This window comes from Salarias fasciatus, chromosome 6 (assembly GCF_902148845.1).
Source record: "Salarias fasciatus chromosome 6, fSalaFa1.1, whole genome shotgun sequence".
In the NCBI taxonomy this organism is placed as follows: Eukaryota; Metazoa; Chordata; class Actinopteri; order Blenniiformes; family Blenniidae; genus Salarias; species Salarias fasciatus.
The window spans coordinates 23254364-23276106 of NC_043750.1; the positions used below are offsets into that span (position 1 = coordinate 23254364).

The 21743-nt window shown below is 43.3% G+C and overlaps 1 protein-coding gene across 2 annotated transcripts; it reads right to left on the bottom strand.

The window, feature by feature from the left end:
• Positions 1-637: 637 nt before the first annotated feature.
• stox2a (storkhead box 2a) lies at positions 638-19220 on the bottom strand. Of its 2 annotated transcripts, none has more exons than XM_030093467.1 (4): positions 18767-19220; positions 8194-8346; positions 3173-5765; positions 638-1546 (listed from the first exon to the last, which is right to left on the bottom strand). In XM_030093467.1, exons 1-4 carry the CDS (start codon positions 19110-19112, stop codon positions 1345-1347), a joined length of 3294 nt encoding a protein of 1097 aa, XP_029949327.1. In that variant the 5' UTR covers positions 19113-19220; the 3' UTR covers positions 638-1344. The 2 variants fall into 2 exon arrangements, with proteins under 2 accessions (XP_029949327.1, XP_029949328.1); XM_030093468.1 differs by lacking the exon at positions 18767-19220 and adding an exon at positions 9878-10116.
• Between the last annotated feature and the right edge of the window lie 2523 nt (positions 19221-21743).

Here is a 21743-nt window from a genome sequence, read left to right on the forward strand (position 1 = left end):
GACGTTGAAGCAACTGTGATTACACATGGTCCTTAAAGTGCCTGCAGTTCCCACAATGCATCACATCTTTACCGCGTCCAGCAGGTTTTGAATCCAAATGTTTAACGTTGCAGCTGCCTTCAAGATCAGAGTTCAAAATCCAACAAAGACATGTAAATTCTTGCAAATACGCTTGGCAAATGGGATAGTTCATCTTTCCTTGCAAACTGTGGATCACCATAGGCCGAGGAGGATCATGTGACATAATAAAAGCTCCAGATACACTCGTAAATCAATGTTGCGGCAAAACTGTGAACTGCATATGAAGTCAAGAATATCAGGGTTTAGTGGTGAAGTGGACAGGTTGTCAGCTTTGGGTTCAATATTCGATGTGGCCACAAGAGTCCCAGGACTGCATCCATACGTTACTAGGCTGTCTGTCAGAGCAGATGCTTATGCTCCTTCAAAAACAATGAACAAATAAACAAACAAACAAAAACCTGTTGAATAAATCTGTTCATAACTCAGCAAAGGAAATTACCCACAAATCATCAGCCCTGTATGGGTGAGGAAAACCAAGTGATGTGATGAAAAGCTCCGGATCAGATGCCACGATGCTCTGTGCAGATGTCGAGGTGCAGCTTATTTCATTCAAACATTATTTTTGGTCACATAGCATCTTTAATACCACCATTATAATAATTAGGATATCAAAAGTATCGAGTATACATACATCATTTGCATTGCGGTACACAAATCTGAGTTGATTTATGTTTTTATATCTTTCATTCGTTGTTCTCAGGATCAACTTTTATTATCTTGACATTGTGCTGATACATTAAATCGTCCTGAAGAACTTGACACTACTTCAGGAAGGAGAACATTTAATTGGACATGTATTGTTAAGCAATATAAAAAGTTTTTTTTTTTTTGATATTTCCAAATGTAACTTGAATCCTATAGTCTACTACTTTCCAATACCAATAATCAAGGATCTTGATATAAGCCAAACTAGAGTCCATGTCACCAAAATCAAAGTACTTCAGGTAGGTTTCGTCACCTACTGTGGTCGTGATATTCTGTAGTGTTTCTTCTCTTTTTTGCAGTTAAGATCTTGTAGCTGTGGGAACAGTCTCTTGAAGCCATGCCTGTTTTTATAACAGTCCCAGTATATGGATTCTCAGGAGTCTGAAGGTGTGTCTGTGTGCGTGCGTGCATGTGTGTGTGTGTGTGAGTGTGTGTGTGTCTGTGTCTGTGTCTGTGTGTTTGTTCGTGTGTTGGTTGAGGAAAGTGAGGGTGAGAACGGTGAACCACCTCACTTCCTCGCTCCTCCACCACCTTCAAGGTCTCAGTCTGTGCTGCCTGTCAGACGCTGGTGATGGAGGCCAGGCAGTTCGATGACTTCTGGAGTTTCTCAGGCTGCGTGGTGGGGGGCTCGGGGATGGCACGAAAGCTGAATGGCAGTCCCATACTACTGGTGCCAATGTGGCCGGGGCTCAGCGCCGGGTTTTGCCGTCTATTGCTTTCCACTATGCTGGATGTGTTGGATGCAAGGCTTTCACGTGTCCTGCACAAGAAAGAGAACACAGCGTTAAGTTTCAAAATTGGAAAAAAAAAAACAAACAAAAAAAAAAAAACACATTTTCAGTCAGATAAATGGTGCCTGAAAGGGGACTCCTAATAAAATACTGTTGGACCATTTTAGAGGAAACTTGTTTTGCAGTAAAACTACAGTAAAATACAGTTTAAGTGCAAAGAGCTTCATTCGGTGTTATTCACCCTCAAAACATACAGAAAAACTGTAAAAATAGAAAAAAAAAAACACCTTTGGAAGTAAGAATTTATACTCAAGAGTACAATATATTTTAACTACAATGGCTTTATACTGATACTGCATTATGTACTTGTATTAAAGTTTGGGATTCCTCAGGAGTCAAACGTGCTGCACCTGTAGCATAACTATTTAATAATTATTCATAGCTTTGAATAGAACGAGAAATCAACAAAAATGACATGAGTGGAGTTGATTTCTGGCATGATAAAGCTCAAAGACAGAGTGACAGCAGACAGTACAGCAGTGCATTATGGGGAATGTAGAATACAGAGTACAACAAACGACCCAGCAGTAAGTCAGGACAGGTCATCATATTTTACTTTGATTGCATACATTTATAAAAAATAAAACAAAAAACAAACCTTGCAACAGTTTTGGACAACACTGGTTTTGTGAACTAACCCTTTAACTCTCGGTATGTAGGTGGCTCACGGCTGAGTCATAAATGTTAAACTGGCTCATGTTCTACACAAGAAATAGAAACAACTCTCTGCAAACATTACAAAATACAGTTGAAAATATTGACCAAGTGGCCACACAGTGAGTCTGTGGTTAGTGCTTTTGCCTCACAGCGAGGATGTCATGTGTTCAAATACTGGCTGGGCCTTTCTATGTGGAGTTTGCATGTTCTCCCTGTGTGTAAGCAAACATCTCCAGGTACTCTGATTTTCTTCCACAGTCCAAAAACAGGCCAATGTTGCCAAGTTGTTTGATGAGTGTGTGCGGTTGTTTGCTCTGTGATGGATCAGTATCCTGTACAAGGTGTATGCTGTCCTCGACCAAAGTTAGCTGGGACTAGATTTTTGGGTGAATGGATGAATTCCTATTAAACTTCATATGACTTCCTATTTAACTATTTACTTCCGCCAACTATTTTTTCTCACACAAAACTTGCTGGTATCATGATCTTGTTATTACATGATTAAATATTACCATTATGGTGTTGAGAAAAAAACAACAGTAATAAATGACAGCATGATTCAGTCAATGAAACCAAGACAAAAGATTGTTGTTTCGTCCAGGAATAAGCGGGTATCAGTTAGGTAAGCTTATAATTTTAGGCTTTAGTTTTAGACTTATCATTAGAGTTATGCTGACATATTTGGATTGTGACAATGATATTATGTGACATGTGACATTCCTCCTTCACGTGTGGGTGTCAGTGGGTCACTCATTTCCCTGTGAGCATCAGCAATGACAGTAAATACATCTATAAGAAGGCAGGCAAAACCTAAATTAATATGAATAAGAATTTATCCTTTCAGTCCTAAAATACGCCACAACACTTTTGAATTAGGTTTGGAGTGCGAAGTCTTTCTGAGCTTTGAAGGATCACATTCAGTTCACTTCGGTGCTTACCTGGGGGAGTTGAATCCGCTGTCCACTGTGACACTGCTGCTGTCCATGCTGTCCAAACGGGCAGAGTGGGCCGACTTCTGGCTGCTGCTGTTCTCCGTCTCCTTGGGGCTGAGTAAGGTCAGATTGGTCTCCAGTTTCCGCTGCAGATCGTGGTCCTTCTCCCGTTCTAGGAGCCACTGCATGGTTCCTTCACCACCACCACCACCACTGCCTCCACCGTTACCACCCCCTTCCCCATGGTCTTTGTTGTCCTCTGCTGTTGCCAACTCTTTGTGCGAGTCCTCCTCTGCCTCTTCCTCTTCCTCATCATCTGATACATTATAATAGTCAAAGGAGGCAGAGGGGACTGTTGGCTCTAAGCAGCCCTGTAAAACTGCAGGTGACGCTGAGGAAGTGGCTGAATTGGAAGGCTGCTGGGGCTCAGGATTGTCTAGGGCCTCTGTTGATTTGGCATGTGAGGCTTTCCGCAATGTGCCGGACTTGGTGTAGCTGCTGTCCACGTAGCCAGTGGACAAGGCATTGTGTGGAGGTTTGAACAAAGTGTCCTTGCTGAAGATCTCTTTCCTCTTTATCACGATACCACCTCCTCCCCCTCCAGGATCTACATTGTGTTGGTGTGGCGTCAAACGAGCATTTTGCGCCGGCTCTGGCGTCTGGCTTGGTGTCAGTCGCGCCGAGCCATTCTGTCCCTTTGCTGCCGACAAGTCCTCTTTGTACTCCATCGTGTGAGGAGAGGTGAGGTGAGGCGTTTGGCGGTCAGCCGGAGAGCCCTTTCGGAGTCCCCCTGATGAGGTTAATGTGTCATATTCTGATTTTGCCTGAGGCGAAGGGGCAGTTAGGATTGTTTCATTTGACGTATTGCACTGGAAGTACTCATCTGTTGAGGGCTTAGGAGAAAGTCCCATTAGCTCATTGTACGTTGGCAAGCTGTCTCTGCTTTTGTTCCTCTCCATTGTACTCCGAATCCTTGACTCGTCCAAACTTCCTTTCCCCAAATCAGGCACATTAAAATCAGAGTGGAACTTAGCAGCAGAGAACATGATCCTTGAGTAGTGGGAGGATTTCTGTGTGGCTCGCAGGGTGCCATCATCAGTGTAGTAATGACTACGCTCCTCCAAACTGGGCTCAAAGTCTTCTGGTGCGCCCAATGACGGACCCTTTAGAGAGTTGTCCATGGACCGAGATCGCTCTTTAGCTTGATCTGACCTCTCATGACGTGACTTCCTGTCCTGATTGTGACTGTGACTTCTTTGTACCCTTGACTGGCATGTTCCACGCGAGGGTTCAGGGAAGGGCATTTCTGTCCGTCTCTTGGCTAGTTCCCCAGACACATCCCATTCAGGGGTAACAGGGCAGTACGATTCAGTAATGTTGGGGTTACTGTGGACCAGATATGTTGCGCCTCCACTTCGCCTGCGCTCCAACGTGTACATTGCCTCCCGAGGCGAGCGAACTAACGAGTGGCTAAAGAAGCGGTAATCTCTTTCCATGAACACAAGGTCCCAATTTGAGCCCTCGGACGGGTCTCCTCTGGAGGTCCTGGGTTTGCTGTGAGACCGGGACTTACCGTGCGGGGCCCTTCGGTGGCCCCTGCCCCTCCTGCTGCGTGCACTGTGCTGGGCTGAAGATCCAGCCTTGTTCTTCTGAGTCCGTTCTTCCTCAAGCCGCTTCATGACAGCTGTGTGCCTCGCGACATTCTCCACGGTTAGGTCAGGGTTGATTCTGCGAATTATTTCCATCTCCACCTCTCTGGGAATGGGTGTGGTGGGCACATCCTCATCACGAAGAGGCCACTCCTCTGGAGGGAACTGGGCTGAGAAGGTGGCCAGCTGCCTCATTTTGTCCTTCTTGAAACTCAGCCTGAAAAGCCTGAGTCCAAACCTCTTGGATTGCTTCTCCCCAGTTCCACTGCCACCACTTCCTTCTTTCTTTTTGGTCAGAGTGTCAGTTTTATAAGGAAAAGAAGTGATGCTTTTGCTCTTATCAGCTGAATCTTGAGGAGGCGACTGCTGGACAGGAGGGGACGTAGCAACGGGAGGGTAGGGGTATGATGGTGGCTCACCTCGGTGCTCCTTGGTGGACGCGGTCGGTGGAGGATCTCCACCATTGTGATCCTTGGGAGGCTGACTTTGATGGGAATCGCCCCTGTGCTCCTTTGGTGACTTACTTTGGAGCGCCGCACTGTGAAGTCTGGACTGATCTTCACGATAGGAGGTGTATGACTCGCCATGTTTCTTGCGAGGAGGCCTCTCTCTCAGGCAGCCAGGTGCTGATGGTGTCACATTACCAGACTGAGGTGAAGTACAATGTTGAGGTTGCTGCTGCTGCTGTTGTTGTTGTTGTGGTTGCTGTTGTTGCTGTTGCTGCTGCTGCTGCTGTTGTTGTTGCTGCTGCTGCTGTTGTGATGGTTGGCGCTCTGTCAACCGATCATCCAGGTGATACCACTTGTTGTTGGTTCTGATGAGGGAGGGAGTGATAAAGTAGGTCTGGGGAGTGACAATGAAGTAGCCCTCTGGTGTTGGGTAGATCTTCCTCTCTCGCACCAACATGTTCAAGGTATGTCGCAAAACGTCTGAGCTGGGTGTAGGCACACCTGTGAAAAGTACATAGTCGATCATTTTTTTTGTATTATTTCTTTTACAATTAGTCACTGCCTTGAGCAACCTGGAAACAATGACAGTCACAATGAGGCAACAAGGTATCCCTTAACTTAAAAACATGTTTATGCTCAAATCACATCATATCAGATTCCATTGCACATCTTGCAGTTTACACAAACTCACTAATTTTAGTTTATACATTCTGGAAGTACCACACAAACATGAAAAATGGGTTGTACACTTGTTTTTTTAACCTCACATTTTTGGCTGGATACAAAGATTCGAAACTGGGCAGTAAAAACCGATACTGCATAGAATAAATAAATGGAAATTCAGACCAAAATTGAGTTTAAGATGAAAAAGAAAGAATCCAGATACTTTATGTTGGATTATCACAATTATACCTTGTTTGCAATTCTCATTAGATTCAACTTTTGATAACTGTTTAACTGTGCTCGCCATATTAATTGATACCGTTATTGCTATTGTGTTGCTTGTCTCTTAATTCTTTATATTTATATTTTATACTTGTGCATTTTTAAACCTGTTTCTTCTTTTGTCTATGTTTGCACCTCCACCAAAACAAATTCTTCGTATAGGCTGCCGTACTTGGTGATAAACGTGTTTCTGAAAAATCTTGAAAATGTTTTCTTTAATAGCAAGGTTAAAGCAACAATAAAACCCTTCAACAGAAAATGTCCTTTCTATATCCAATGTGTCTTCTTTTCCAACATTTAACTGAATACTGTTTACCGACTTAAATAATCAAACCAGCAGCAGTCCTATTTCACATATCACACCTAACCAGGGAGCTGTATCATGAATCATTTTTATTTGAACACATTGACGTTTCTCATTTAAAATGAACTTCAAAAACAAAGCTAAAATGGTAAAAAGGGAAGCTTCCAGTAGCTATTTATCATTTGACTATTTATGAAGAGAGTTTTAACTTCAATTTTACATACTGTTGCTTTAGCAGCATATTGCTGGTTTTCACAAAAGTAAACCAACTTTTTGCTTTAGCAAAGTTGAGTAGTTTGGGAGAATAGTGATATATATACCCAAAGTACTTTATTCCTGTACCAGTACAACAAAGTACTTTGTTCGTTTTTACCCCGAAAAATACATTTAAAATGCTTTATTAATATAAAAGCTGAGGAAAATCAAAATTATGTGTAATTTCTAATGTTAATTTTGTCTCGAATTTGGTTTCTATTGAATTTGCCTTTTCCTTAGGCCCCACATATCCAGACTTAATCTGAGTCCAGTAAATGATAATAAATCACTTTCAGATCTGAAATGACTTGTAGAAATATTCAGTGAGAATGCAAAAAAGATGTCAGTTGCTTAAAATGCTTTTAGAAATACAAGATTTACATGAAAGATGGTCGTTTTCAGCAGAAACACTCATAACCTTTGTCTAGACCTCGTGTTGCCTGATATTACATCATCCCCACGGCAGTTTTCAACGCAGCAGTGATGCAGCCTATAAGTTCAACCCCTCTCCAGTACGGCACCGTATAGAAGTAGCTCAACGTGAAGGACATCCTCCCTTTTACAAAACAGGGGGACCTGGCATTATAGTAATTTAAGATTGCTATTAGCCCTGTTGTAAGTCTGAGATTTTGGGAATCTTAAGCTGAATCCATCAATATTCCATCAAAGTAACACAGAATTCTGAGCTGTAGCATGAGTTCCAAAGATTGATCATTTTCTTTTAAGGGAACGAAATGATTGGAGACAGACTCTCAAAGATAGTTCCAAGGCAATCCGGTAACAACAAAAGGGGCCGCTGACAATAATCACTATCAAACAATTTCACTGTAATCTTCGTTACATTCTTCATTACAATCTAAAAAACATTGTAGGGCCGGATGGGCGGATGGCACTGTGACTATATCTGTGACTGTCTTTAAAATGTCAAAAAGAAAAACAAAAGTAGCTTGTATGTCCATCAGCATTTCTATGAACTCTGTTGGACTTCTTTAAACATTTGGATGTTTTCGATTAACACTCTGAAAGCTGAGAATCTAACTGTAAACAAGGAAAGATGTGTTCTTAGTTAAATGTATTTAAAAATCCTTAGAAGTTCTACTCTGTTTTTGTTATTTAACAAGCGCATTCCAATATTGCATATTTCTCAAAACTGTGTGATTGTTTTTGTGGGGTTGTTTGTTTAGTGAAAGGGTGAGCACCCTTTGTCAGTTAAATTATAAAGAATAGACCACAAAAAGACCTGAATTTACTTCACATTTTGTGTGTTATCTGTCAGTTATATTATAGGAAATATTTACTTTTACCTCTGCAGTTAATGTTTGGGATGCCCCTGTCGATCTGAATCTAAGTTTCCTGTTATACTTGATGATGAATCTGACGGAGCAGCTCATGAAACATCTTGGGAAGCAAAGGAGAGGGGTTTACCTGGGAAGCTGGCAGTGAGGTGCTCCACCAGTGCCTCCTGGTTGACAGGCTTGTGGGCAGAGTTCATTGCAGAGATGGCCAAGCACAAGATCTCCCCCAGCGGGATGAATTGTGACTGGCTGATAGGTGACATACTGATTGGAGACACATCACCTGGAAGAGGAGAGGGAGGAGGACGGAGAGGGGGAGGAGGAGGAGGAGGCAAAAGCACAACTGTTAGATCATGAATGAACAGCAGGCGCAGCGTGTGAAGCTATGATGTAATGGTCAAACAGCAGCAGTGTGCACGCTGCCTGGAAAGACTCCACCCCTCCTCTCCGTGCCGCTTCCTTAGCCTCTCGCTCCTCCTGTTTCTCGTAGGTTAGCAAAGCGAGGGAGCTGCTGCCGCTGCTGCAGCAATCGTAAAATCCGAGCATGAGATCACCTGAATCTGTGCGTCGCGGGTATCCGATTCCCCGCGAAAGGGAGGCAGCGCTTTGGCAGGTTGAAATCAACATTCCTGCCATTTAGCAGAGCTGATCACAGTGAAACTAAGAGAGAAATGCTCTGCTTGCTTTAAGCTGGCTTTGCTGTCAGCAGTAGTGAGTAGTGAGATCATCCTACAAGCAGACGGCCCGGCATCAAGCCCCTCTGAGAGCGAACATCTGTCCTGCTGAAAGGTTGTAAAGCAACACACGGAATCCACCGCTGCAGCATCTGTGCTGTGGTGACCCTGTCCTCTGACCTAAATCTGCTGATCGAAAACGATACCGTGCAGAAACTACAACATCAAACCTTCCTCAGTTCATTTAGGTTTTGTCGCCGTGTCTCCTCATGCTCGCAGTCTCGCCATTCGTCGTCGCTGTCAAAATTTGCTGTCATTTGCTGCCCATGCCACTTGTACCTGAGGTGAAGTGTGTGTGCAGGGCCCTGCCTCCTCAGCACACTCAGCTGAATGGTCAGTTAAGCAAGACGATGACGTTATCTCTGCTTAGTATCACGGCCCCCTAAGCTTTATGTGGCTATCCAAGGCTTTTACTTGGCCGCTAGTAAACACGGGAAAAGCCAGATCTGCAAGTGAATCAGCACAAAAGGAAATTGCAATGTTCCCAGCTTTTATAGTATCTTATAGCAGCCAGCTGACGACGGGACAGAAAAAAAATAGGCAAATATTTACACAGAAAAGTACAGGGAGGAGCTAAATTTCTTGGCAAAATGTTTTTTTTTCTCTATCAAATCGTTCAACAATTTCTTTATTATGAAAAAACAAAAATATGAATCTGCTGGAATACTTAATGCTTAGTACTTAGTATTGCAATCTTACAACCACACTACTTTTCACCCTTCAAACACACCATAAAATGTTTCCATACGATTCGATCATTCGATTAATCTGACCGTCGGTGAACAAGGAGGAGGTTGTGAGATATATCACAAGTCCAAAAACTTCACAAAATGAACTTAAGGTTTGTTAAAATGAGCTTTGAAACAAGTCAGTAGGACCTAAAATGGGCACCCACCTACCCAAAAAAAACAACAACAAACAAAACAGAATTGTAGTATTTCTCGTTCCTATTCTCTTTCATACAACCTAAAAATTGTGTCTCCTTTGAACTCTGAATGAAACGGAGTTTGTACGAACTCGGTGCAGCCATGCGTACACAGTGGGCGGTGCTTCTCGTGGTGGGAGTGTCATCGGACTCACCTGGCGCTCGATAACTTGGCGGGGACGGAGAAAAATGAGGAGGAGGAGGAGGAGGAAGATGCTGCTTCTGCACACGGATGTCTTTCTCGCTACGGGAGAGGTTGTGCTCCAGCGGGCGTTCGCTAAGCTCCGAGCTGGGCCAAGCCCGCCGCAGATTGCTGCTGCGGTTCTTCTTCATCGTGACCCCTTTACCAGGTGGCCTTCACCCCCGCCGGGTGCTTTTGGGATAAGGTGGTGGGGCTTTTGGGGGGGGGGGGGGCAAGGGGGTTGTGGAATGAGGAGGAAGGGGGGGGGGGGGGTGTAAAGGAGGGGGGGGGGGGGGCAAGGAAAGGGGGAGGTGGGGAGGGGTGGGTGGGGAAGGGGGGTGTGCTGGGGGAGGTCGACCAACCTCAGGCTAAGTGCCTCCCCCGCATCAGTAAGAACGTCCCGCTAGAGCGATCACACACCAGACATGGCAGGAACCAGTGTGCTCCTTCACACACATACACACGTCTCATTTACATCCGCGGTTAAGCTACAAACGACGGCGCTCGCACTGTGGGTGGTTGTCATCGGCTGCTGGGCTCTCCCGGGCTGATCTGGAGGGACGGCAGTGGCGGCGGAGGTGCAGGTGATTGCGCGAGGCATCACCCTTTCATCGACATCAGTCCGAGCCACCATTTGTAGCATCCCCATTTGCATGCGTAGGGAGGCACATTACGTAGCCACTCTGATGTGGGAGGAGGGAGCGGGAGAGAGGTGGGGGGGCAGGGGTAGAGATGAGGGAAATGGGGCATTGGAAGCAAGGAGGAAGGCGAGGAAAGATTTCGGCGGAGGTTTTTGGAATCGGCTCGCTCCTTTCCAGCAGAAGGCAACAGGGGGAGGACGGGAGGGGATGGATGGACGGTCAAATATTCAAAGCTTAGGAGGCCCAGTCTTCGACAATAGCTCAATTCACCACAGGAGTGCTCGGCCGATCCTCGTAAAACAAAAGAGCCCACTTAAAAAAACAAAAAAACAGAAATAAAAGCTCCATTCACCCCAACGGGCAGTGAAACCTCAATAGTATGCCAAGCACCGGAGACGCCACGTTCACCTCCATCTTTATCCGATCAAGCACAAGACCCCATCGTCCTTTCGACAACAGCACACCAGCAGAGGGTGGGGAGAAAAAAATGGAGAGCATAGAAATAAATAAATAAATTCAAGAATAGATATCCAGCGTTTCCCGCAATCCAACGGAGGGAGCTTGAGAGCCGATCGCCGTAGCATCCATTCATTAACGGAGGGGGGGATGCAAACTCCAGTCAACGGCAAATCTCTTTCAACGCTAATGCTGCAGCTGCTCCCAGCACCTCCAGGAAGGGTGTGTGAGTATGTGTGTGAGTGTGTGTATGTGTGTATGTGTGTGTGTGTGCGCGAGTGTGAGAGGGAGAGTGTGTATGCGCGCATCCGCCTGCTGCGCGCGATTCTGCGTGAGCATGCATGCGTCTGTGTCTGGGTGATTGAGGCTGAGGGGAGGGGAGGAGAGGATGCAAGAGAGAGGGACATAGAGGGAGAGAGAGAGGGAGAGAGAGGGAGGGAGAGGGAGAGAGATTGAGGACATGCACAAGGCAGAGAGGAGAGCAAATATCAACAGCTCAAAATACACAAGGAAAAAAAAAACAACAAAAAAATAATCCAGTACTCAGATGATGTCCAGGCCAAAGGCAGAAGCCCTGAATCTAAATTCCCATCCTCACCCTCTGTCTGCGCTCCTGAAGGATGAGGGGCCCTTAAACCAACATCCTTCCTGATTTTTGCATGTGTTTTGCCTGACTGCAACACAGCAGCCACAGTCACTTTAAGATCTGTGCTTCTCACGCCGGTGATTCCCACCGGTTGATTCAGCAACCGAAAGTGCAAAGAGCTCAAAAATTAGAGAAAGAAAAAGGGAACTAAAGCATCACCTTAATCATGTCCAGAGTGGCAGCTCCTGCTCAAAGCAGACTCCTGCTGACTCACATGTGTGGAGTGTGAATGGATGGTTGGAGGGGCAGAATAAGGAGCAAAGTGAGAGGGCAACACGGGGCACAGGCGGAGGGAGGACGGTGTCACAACCAATCTGCTCCAGTTCACTGATACCAAAAAGAAAGGAGGAGAGGAGGAGGAGGAGGAGGAGGAGGAGGAGGAGGAGGAGGAGTGAGAGCGACACCACGCCAGCCATTTTATTTCTCAGTAGTGCTGCAACAGCCTTTGTTGCCATGACGACGCAAGCCGATGATCTCATAGCTGTTACCTCTGAGTGCTGTTCCCTTAAAGAGCCAGTTACTCAAAATAGAAAGCAGACAGACGCCACACAGACGAGGACCGACTGCCTGTCCTGTGGACTGAAAACACTCCTGCATCCCTCAGCACGTGAAACTGCTCTCTCAAAACACACAAACACCAACTGCAGGGTGACAGACGTATCGGATTCGGACGAGGAACAGTGGGATACTTGCAGGACGATTTAAAAAAAACAAAGCAAAACAACTTGTGGTTTAAAAGGCACATGGTCATTATTTATAGAGAGTATTTCACTATTGCAGCAGAATAAACATGCTTCACAATGTCAGTCACATTCGCAGTGGCAGAAACTTGTCTTGCCCAATGACAAAAGCAGATCAGGAACTGAACTAGGACATTTCTGCCTGTGAGAGCTAAATTTTTTTGTGCATTAAAGGGGCATAGGAGTCAATCTGCATTATTAGCTGAGCAACATGTGATTTGAAATTGATTAAGTTAAAGACAAGTATCTTTGAAAATGGTTGGATCGTTTCAGATTTAATGGATTTTATAGTCATGGTGCTACAATTACCTGGATAGTGTTGAAGTTTACAGCTCAGATTGCAACACCAAGGATAAAACGAGGGATTATAGATATCCTCCAAAAACTTACAATGCTGTTTTTTTTTTATTTATTTATTTCAAAGGCAAACATGCGATTACTTGGCATAGTGGTAAACTACGGCTATCATAGCTACAGTGTGCGATTGTACCAGGCTAATGCTAATGATGGCATGTTAACATCCTCACGGTGATGAGTAATAATACCAACATGCTGATGCTTATCAGGTAAAGGAAACAACTACACAACAGCATGCATTAATGATAAAGACTAAAGCTATCAGCGGGCTCTACTGTGCCTTTGGCTGTTTGATCTAACATCACTTCAGTTGTGGAAACTGGAGGATGTTTCGTGTTTTTGTTTCCCACCATTGTGTTACATGCAGTACAGTCAGCTGATGCACATTTAGCTACTTTATAAATTACATGAAATTTGTCGAACCTCCTGCACAGTGGTGTTTTAGTGAGATCCAGTCCAGGTTGGGTATTTCTTAGTGGAGTTTCCATGTTCTCCCTGTATATATTTTGGGTTTCTCCGTCTTCCAGGTTCCTTTCAGTCCAAAAATAAGCGTGCAAGGTTAAATGGCTCTGAAGAACCTGATGGTGTGAATGTGGGGGAGTGTGGCTGTCTGTTGGGCGAGCAAGAGAAATTAGGATGTAAGATGGATAGATGGTAAATGATCTTTTCAGGTATATTTTTAGGGTAAGGAAGAAACATTGAATTTTTACAAGAAAATTTTCAAACAGATGGACATGGGGAAATATTTGTCAAATGTGGGAAAAATCCTGCAAAATACGTTTGCATGTCCCAATTTGTCTTACTAGAGCAAAAATATGTTCTCAGGTACACTTTGCTTAAGTTGTAACATCTGATATATCAGCGCTTTGGGGTAAATCTGGGACAACTGTAAAATGTCTCTGAATTCATAAAAACTACAACATAAGTTAGCAATAAAACAAAATATGAACAAATCATGCTGAGAGAAAAACATGTCTGTGTGTGTACCGAATTTTGTGGATATCTTGTAGAGTGATTGCTTCAGGTGAGTTAGGAATCAGCTACAGTCCCACATAAGACTGTGTGAACGGCCTGCTGTCCAACTTTTCAATGCTTATTGAATTACAAGGTACGTTTGAGTCATTTGTCACTGGGCCTGAACCCACAGGTGTAAAACATAAAGTAATGGACACAGTGTGAGGTACAGAGAAATACAGAGTAAATTACTATTGCAATTTTTTTTATACCAAGCACAATTCATAGAAATCTCCTTACAGGATAATAATCAACATAAAACAGATATTAGCGCTGTCTCTCATTTTCAGAATGGTACTAGTGTTTCTCTTGCTCCTCTTCCATTACCGTTAGTAAGTGATGTATTGTATTAGTGCCCTTTTACTAGATTGGTGGCCTGCTTCTTCCTCAGTCAACTTCCTTGCGAACACCATTTTTGCCAGCAGTCTGCCCTCCAGTGGCACGTTTAGGACAATACAAGAATCCACTCCGGGCCAGACGCACTGAGGAGATTTTGCCACAGCAGACGACACGACAGACCCTGATCTGACATGAAGATATATGTCACCACAGCTCTCAGCTGCGTCAAACATTTCCCCCAATTCTCTGTGGAGACCCTCCCTTTCCTTCCAGCGGGAGCTTGGCTGGGGCAGACAGTGCAGGAGAGCAGAGTTTTCCTGAACAAATGCAGCACTTTTCCTTCCTTAACAGCACTCACTCCTCCCAGGCCATTGTTTACAGGCGGCCAGCGGATACAAAGTCCCCTCTCCAGTTAATCAGATTGGATAGCCTATTATTGTTTCCACGCAGCTGTGAATGTATTAATCCAGCTGATATTTGACTCTGGGCTTTAATCCGCCATTCTCAGACATTTTGGAGGATAATCTGGCATGGCAATGGCTTTACGACTAAAGTATACTTCATCCAACAGGATACTGACCAGCGCATCCTGTGTGGATTGATTCAATTCAATATAAACACATCTAAACCACTATGATGCACATGAACTACAGCTTGTTAAAGCTGCCACAGAAACAAGAAATTACCCCTAATCTGGCACATCTTCTGCCTGATGGGTTGAAGGCAGCTGGATTTTCCTTTTTTTCTTGGCTTCCCCACTGTTACAAACACACGTCCTACAGACTGGCCAGGCCATCGTCCACCCTCACATTAAAATCATGTTGTCAAAAATGTAACTGTAATTGTGATATAAAAACCAGATCTTATCTTCTAATGTAACTTTTTACTAACTTAATCAAAGAGAAAAATCTACAATCTATAGCATTATTTTGCTGTTTATCAGTGAACTTAATATAATTTTCACTTAGCTCAGGCTAAAATTGCATGTATTTTCTTTCAATGAATTTGAATGGTTGAGTATTTTCCTGGTTGGGATCACATGCTCCTGGGTTGGGCTTAGGGCCTTTCCGTGTGGAGTTTGCATTTTCTCTTCATGCCTTAGTGGGTCTCTAGATTCTTTAGTTTGCTCCAACAGTCCAACAACATGCATGTGAGGTTAATTGGTGAGTGTAAATTAGGACTATGCGTGACTATCTTGCTGTGTTTGCCCTGAGACTGGCGCCAATATCCCACAACTATGACATTAAAAAAAAAATCCATCAGTTTATCTCAAAAAGCCAAGTTTAATTTAGCTGCTTAATAAATTGACTTGTCATTAAAAGTGAGGACAGAAAGGCACAGTGAACTGTGAGTTCATTGTCATGTCCAAAATCGTGAAAAATATCTCTCACAGTGAAGAATATCTACATCAGTATCTCACTGATTAAAAATAATCGATGTTCACATCTGTTAGCTGTGGCGTTGCCGAGTCTGGTGAGTTATTAGCTATAAGACAAACATTCCAGAGCTTATCAGTGTTTGCTTCAGTCATATCACTCAGACGCTGCCACCTCCTTTAACCCTCAGACGGGGAAACAAGTCGGAGACACAACCAACCCTTGGTCATGAGACCCTGAAGTACAACAGCTTCATTTTGCAGAAATCATACAACCCCCAACATCGAAGAACATTCCTAATGCTAATATTTAGAATAATCCACAACAATAAGAAATGTGATCGATGTGTGGCTGCATAAAGTGACTAATATGAAGTGTTTGAAAGCAATCTGATGGATTACTTGCAGTGATCTCTATTCATTTCACCATGCAATCTCACCTTGGTGTTTTTCAGCATGTTACCAAAAATATGCACTTGGACATGAACCAACATTAGCATTTATAAGTACTTATGCAAGAGTATTATTTAGTCTCTTTGTTGACATTGTTCTGGGGAGAAATGTTCTGCTTCTCAGTGGCTAAAACTTTCCACTAGATTACGAGTGATTGTTATTTGCTGCTGAGAAGACAGTGTGACGAGAATACCTGAATAGTAATGTGGGGCATAGGACTACCTCCCCCATTAAGAATTAAAAAAATCTGTATGAAAATGAAGACACAGTGTGAGTTGCAGAACCGGTGATGGCTGTCTGTGCCTCGGTTGATGGTCGGTTTGTGAAAATGTTCAGATCAATGCTTTCTTGTTTTCATAGAAAGTCCACGTTACACAGACATAAATCAGTTTGTTTTGTAATTGGAGGTGACCCGCCCCTTCCATTGCAAAACAGTCTCAACCCCCGCTGTGTTCCCCTTTAACTATTTAAATTGCCCCCCCAAAAAAATGCACATAGTAGACACCTTTAGACAGAGTGGCATGCAATAAATCCTCCAAAAAAACAAGTAGAGAAAAGCCTGAAAGAAGAAGTTTTAAAGCTTCCATAAATCTTCCTGGTCCCTCCCTGCTGCACCGTAACCGTTTGTATTTTCCTGGCTGCAGTGTGACTGATTCACTGAAGAAACAGGTGATCCAAACGGAGGAGTCTCTATTGTGAAACGCACATAAATAAGATGATCTCTGACATGCTGCGTGCCTCTCCCTCATTTTCACATGCATGCACTCACACACGCGCACACACACACAGACACACAAACCATACTGTTACTATTGAATAAATGTGCATTTTGAACTTTAAAAGTGCATCATGGCTCCACACAGACAGAAATGCAAAGACCACACACACTCGCACGCCGGCACATGCACACGGGGAGGGCAGTCGGATGGGTGCAGTGGTTAAACTTGCTGACAATACTTCAGACCTGTCTGAGCACATGCATGAGTTACGGCTTCGTCAGAGGAAGAGGAGTATGCATGTGGGAACTTTGGGCCTCAGCACCGGCTCCTCTGTCTGAGTGAGTCAGCCTGCATGACACGAAGCAGCTGAGGGTGAGAAGGTGAGATGATGCCTGAACTCCCCGATTTTCACTCCGACGACGAGCTTCAACTGGTTTCACATTTCTCCCGCCAGCAGCGATCTGTGTTTGACTCACTGATACATAATATCCTATAAAAACTTGAAGGCAAGGTATTTGAACACCTGATCAAAAACAGAGAAGACTGATCATTAACAGTTATTCTGCAGCATTTGTCATCTAATAAACGGTTTATGAGGATCAGCAGTGAAAAAGCTCTGAAGAAGGATGACTATATGAAACAGTCAAAATGGGTTTTTAGGTCGACCTGCATGCTTTAATGGCAAGGTTCAGATTTCAACTTATTTCTTCCCATGGCTTTTAACAGCAGTGAGTATCCATAATGTGGCATTGCTGCCATTGGCTGGTTTCTACCATTGACTGTTCTTCATCGATATTATTGGATGTTTAAACAAATTGTGAGTGTGCCAGGTTGGTTTAAGTGTTTTTGCAAACATGTTATAGCATACATACACAGAATCAGCTGATGTATCAGGAAACATTTTTGTTTGTTTTTTTGGACCACATACTGCAAATACATGAGTATATACTGCATTGAGATGAAGCAATAGTTGTTAAAAAATCCAGACCAGAACTCTAACTGCAGACTCCCCAGATCGATTGTTGTGAGGGCTGCTACAATGTGATTGGTCAAACCCATCACAAGAATTTAAGAAGGTTTGGGTAAATGATTTGTCTCATTTCAATCAACACACAGGATTTGCTCTATTTTCCCCCCTCAAAATAAACTAATTAATTGAATAATTTTGAGCCATTCCAATTGGTTTTTCATAAGTGCTTGAAATGAACATCACCCTACAAAAAAAAAAAATTTTCAAGCCAGTAATTTCTTAATTTCTAGAAATTGGCTATGTAGCCTGCCACCAGTTACCCATGTTTGCTTCACAGATTAAATGCTGCTTGTAAAACTGCAAATATGGTGACACTGTCATGACAGAGTGACATATCAATACCATATCATTTCATGTAATATATCAGACTGAATTTTAGATTATATGCCACAGATCTAGAGGTATTTAACATATTATCTAGAAAAGTTTAGGTTATCGGTATAACTTACAATGTAAGGTGTTCAATGTGTCTGTGGTGATAACTGTTTGATTGCCAAACTTTCACTTACGACAAACTAAAATAGGCATTAATCTATTCTGTAGTATTTCTTCCAACTGAGGGTTGTTTGACTGGAGCTTATTCCAGGTGAAAGGCAGGGCAAACCTTAGGTCTATAGCCACTTCAGCTGCAGGATATACACAAAGACAGACCACACAGAGAGTAAACCAATAATGCACATGGGAAATGTGCAAACTCCACTCAGAAGTACCTCCAAATTCAGTTCAGACTGAAGCTGAAGTGAGTGTAACCACACACCACAGTCATAATCTGACTTTTACAGTACGAATTATTAAAACCCGACGGTATTTCATATGATTATAATACTTCTGGCTCCTTTATTCAGTCCTAAAAATCTATACCACTGATCAGGTATTTTTCCTGCAGATACAAGAGATCAGATTTCTACCCCCTTTAACAACACTTGAAGAAGCGGTTGTTTTACTGCGTCTTTCTTGTGTTTCCCACAAGGCTGAACGACACCACTGTTTTCCAAACACGCTCCCCGTGCAGGAGGATTCACCCTCCGCCCTGCCTCACTTTCCCGGTGTCTTTGTGCCTGCTGTCCACACTTGTCACGCCGGATTAACCCACCTATGCACTTGATGCTGAAGCCCCGCGGAGGCTTCAGGGTCCGCCGCGTCCAGCCGTTCCGGAGGACCTGGAGGTGCGCCTCTTCCCCCTGGATCAGCAGCACATGCTCGTCGATCCAGCCCAGGAAGAAGACCTCGGACAGGGCGGCCGTCAGCGCCTTGTTCCAGAAATGCTGCATGTTGACGGCCTTGAAGTTTGCGAACACCTCGTACCCGACGCGGTGCCGTAACTTTGCCGATGGTGGCGATGATGAAGATGGTGTTGGGGGGTCTCCTTCATCCTCCCTGGACAGCCGCGACAGCACCAGAGCCAGGGAGTGAGGGGCGATGGGAAGACATTTCTCCATCCAGACTTCACGCCAAGTTGATCCACATGGAAATCAAGTTAGTTTACAGTTTGTTTCACTGCGTCTCTCGCTGCTGTGACAATTTTTTTTTGATTGTTTTTTTTTTTAGAAAAGCAGCAACAGATCTTCAGATATAAATAAATAAATCTACCAAGTGGAAAGGAATTTACAGGTGCTCCGTACAGAACCAGGGAAAGCAGCAGCCTGGTAGCGTCCTCTGCAGCCTCCTCTCCTCCACAGCTCCACTGTCAGAGCGCGAGATCCTATTATCAGCAGCAGACTGCGCGGCGTTCACTGCGCCTCGGAAACCACTGCACTCTACACCGAGGGGCCAAAGTTGTCTGCTATTAAAAAAAAAAAAAGGGTCTGTTCATTTCTAAATCAGCCAGAGATAATTTCTTTTCATGTAACCAAAAAAGAAAGAAAGAAAGAAAGAAAGAAAGAAAGAAAGAAAGAAAGAAAGAAAAATGTCTTATAAACAAAAATACAGGATACACAACAAGTGCAAAATAATTAATATTACTGTAACTCTAGTCCAAATCTTCCTGTCAAGCGTTATTGTATTGGAATAATCTATTAGAACTGCTCAACTGCATCAATTCAATTTATTCACCTACAGCATAGGAATTAAGCAGATATCTTCTTTGTTTGCAGGGTTAGAGTAGGGCTAGAGTAAATTAGAGCCTTTTCTCTGTTTTTCTCTTTCTGCAGCACTATCACAATTTGTTTGGGAGAAATAAAGACAAATTTAATAAAAAGGCAATGAAGGGTTTAGTATTGAATGCAATGTTTTGTGATGCAAATCAACTCAACGCATTATCCAGGTATTCAAACAGACATGACGAAAATTGCATAATGAACAACCAGGCAGTCTAACATTTAGCTTAAAAAGGCTATTTATGTATACGTGAGTTTAGTTTAAAAACTGATGTCTGAGAGATGGAAGCCCTGCTTTACTTATGTTATTAAATTTGTTTTTACATGTAGCTTTAATAAACACAAATTGTATTTAAGGGGCAGGGCATGAAAGGACAATATGTTTTGGCAGGAGACAAGGCATGCAATATGTGTAAAACAGTACAAGAGGCAGAGGCAGAGTGTGGGTCTCAGTACAGAGGGGGCGGAGCATTCTCGAAGGGCCCTTATGATAGTAACTTTACCATTCAAACAATACCTCATGCTACCATCAAACAACACACTAATGCTCACTTTCATTGAACCAAGCAAACCTATATGCCTCAGAAAGCAGAATAAAGTCACAAACTAGTTCACAAACTTGTTCTGAAGAACAAGTACACATATGCAAGCACACACACAAATGCAGCCTGACTGACAGCTGTCAATCTCATAGCGTCCGCTGTCCATGGTGCTGAAAGTTCAGATGAAAAATCACGGGCTACATCTGTACCATCTTTGATACAGCTTAAATATAAAATGAACACATCTGGTCTAAAATTACACAATCTATTCAGATAGATATAGACACAGCTATCTATATCTTTTGGAATTCAGTTATATTAGAAAAAAACAGACACGGCGGTCTCTGATAGTTGAGAGCAACACAAGGCACATTCAAATAGGCAGGTGTTTAAGACCACAGCATTCTGATAAAGATAATATTTTTGAAGGTTTCACTGACTCACCAGTGGCTCCGATGTTAGGTTTTGGGTAGTACCGCTAGCGGCTAGCATAGTGTTTAGCATACTGTTAACTTCCCTCCAAAGAGTTCAGATCAAGTGCAAAAGAAAAAACTCGCTCATGCCGCACAGCCAATCAGCGCTGCTTACAGCTCTGATGCATTCATGGACAGTCGTAATGTAAGAATTGGCGAATTGGCAAATTGGAGCCCACACTCATATGCGTATACCTTCTCGCACACACTGCACATTTTATTCTAATAATTTATTTCCGATTAAATGTGAACACATCACATGAAACGGGGCCCTATGACCTTGTGGGCCCTGGGAGGACCGCCCCTATGCCCCCACTCTGGCTCCGCTACAGACATGAGGTGATTCTGTGTGAGCGGATTAGCATCAGAATCCCAAGCAACTCTTATTGAAATGTTTGAAACAAATAAATCATAAATCATTGGATCATTGATTATAAGTGTGATTAATATATAAAGTCAAGTTCACTCAGAAATGCTACAATTTGATCACGTCATGGTTGTTGCAAATACCTTGGGTCATTTTTATGTCAAGAATGCAAAACAATGCATTGACGTTCTACAATGAGATGTGATGATGTGAGGAACCACGATTTTCATGAAAGCTTTAAACTATTTTATTGTTCACATAGTAATGAAGAGAGAGAGACTGAAAATATAATTGAAAGAGGGATCATATAACAAAAAAACAGGTCAAGCCAGGTCAGTGGAACTGCATGGTGGGCGTTTGGAAAATACCCTCAATGGGGAGCAGCAGATAAAATCAGCCCCAGGAAGTGCACACTCAGGTAAGGGGTCACAAAATGACAAAAGCAAAACTTTCTGACAGGAAAAACACAACTCAGTCTCTCGCTGTGTAGCAGTCTGGTGGCATTTTTCCAAATTAAATGTACAAAAACTCACCAGTCCCACATGAAAATGCATAAATGAGAGTAAAGGAGTCAGGTTTACTTTTACCATGA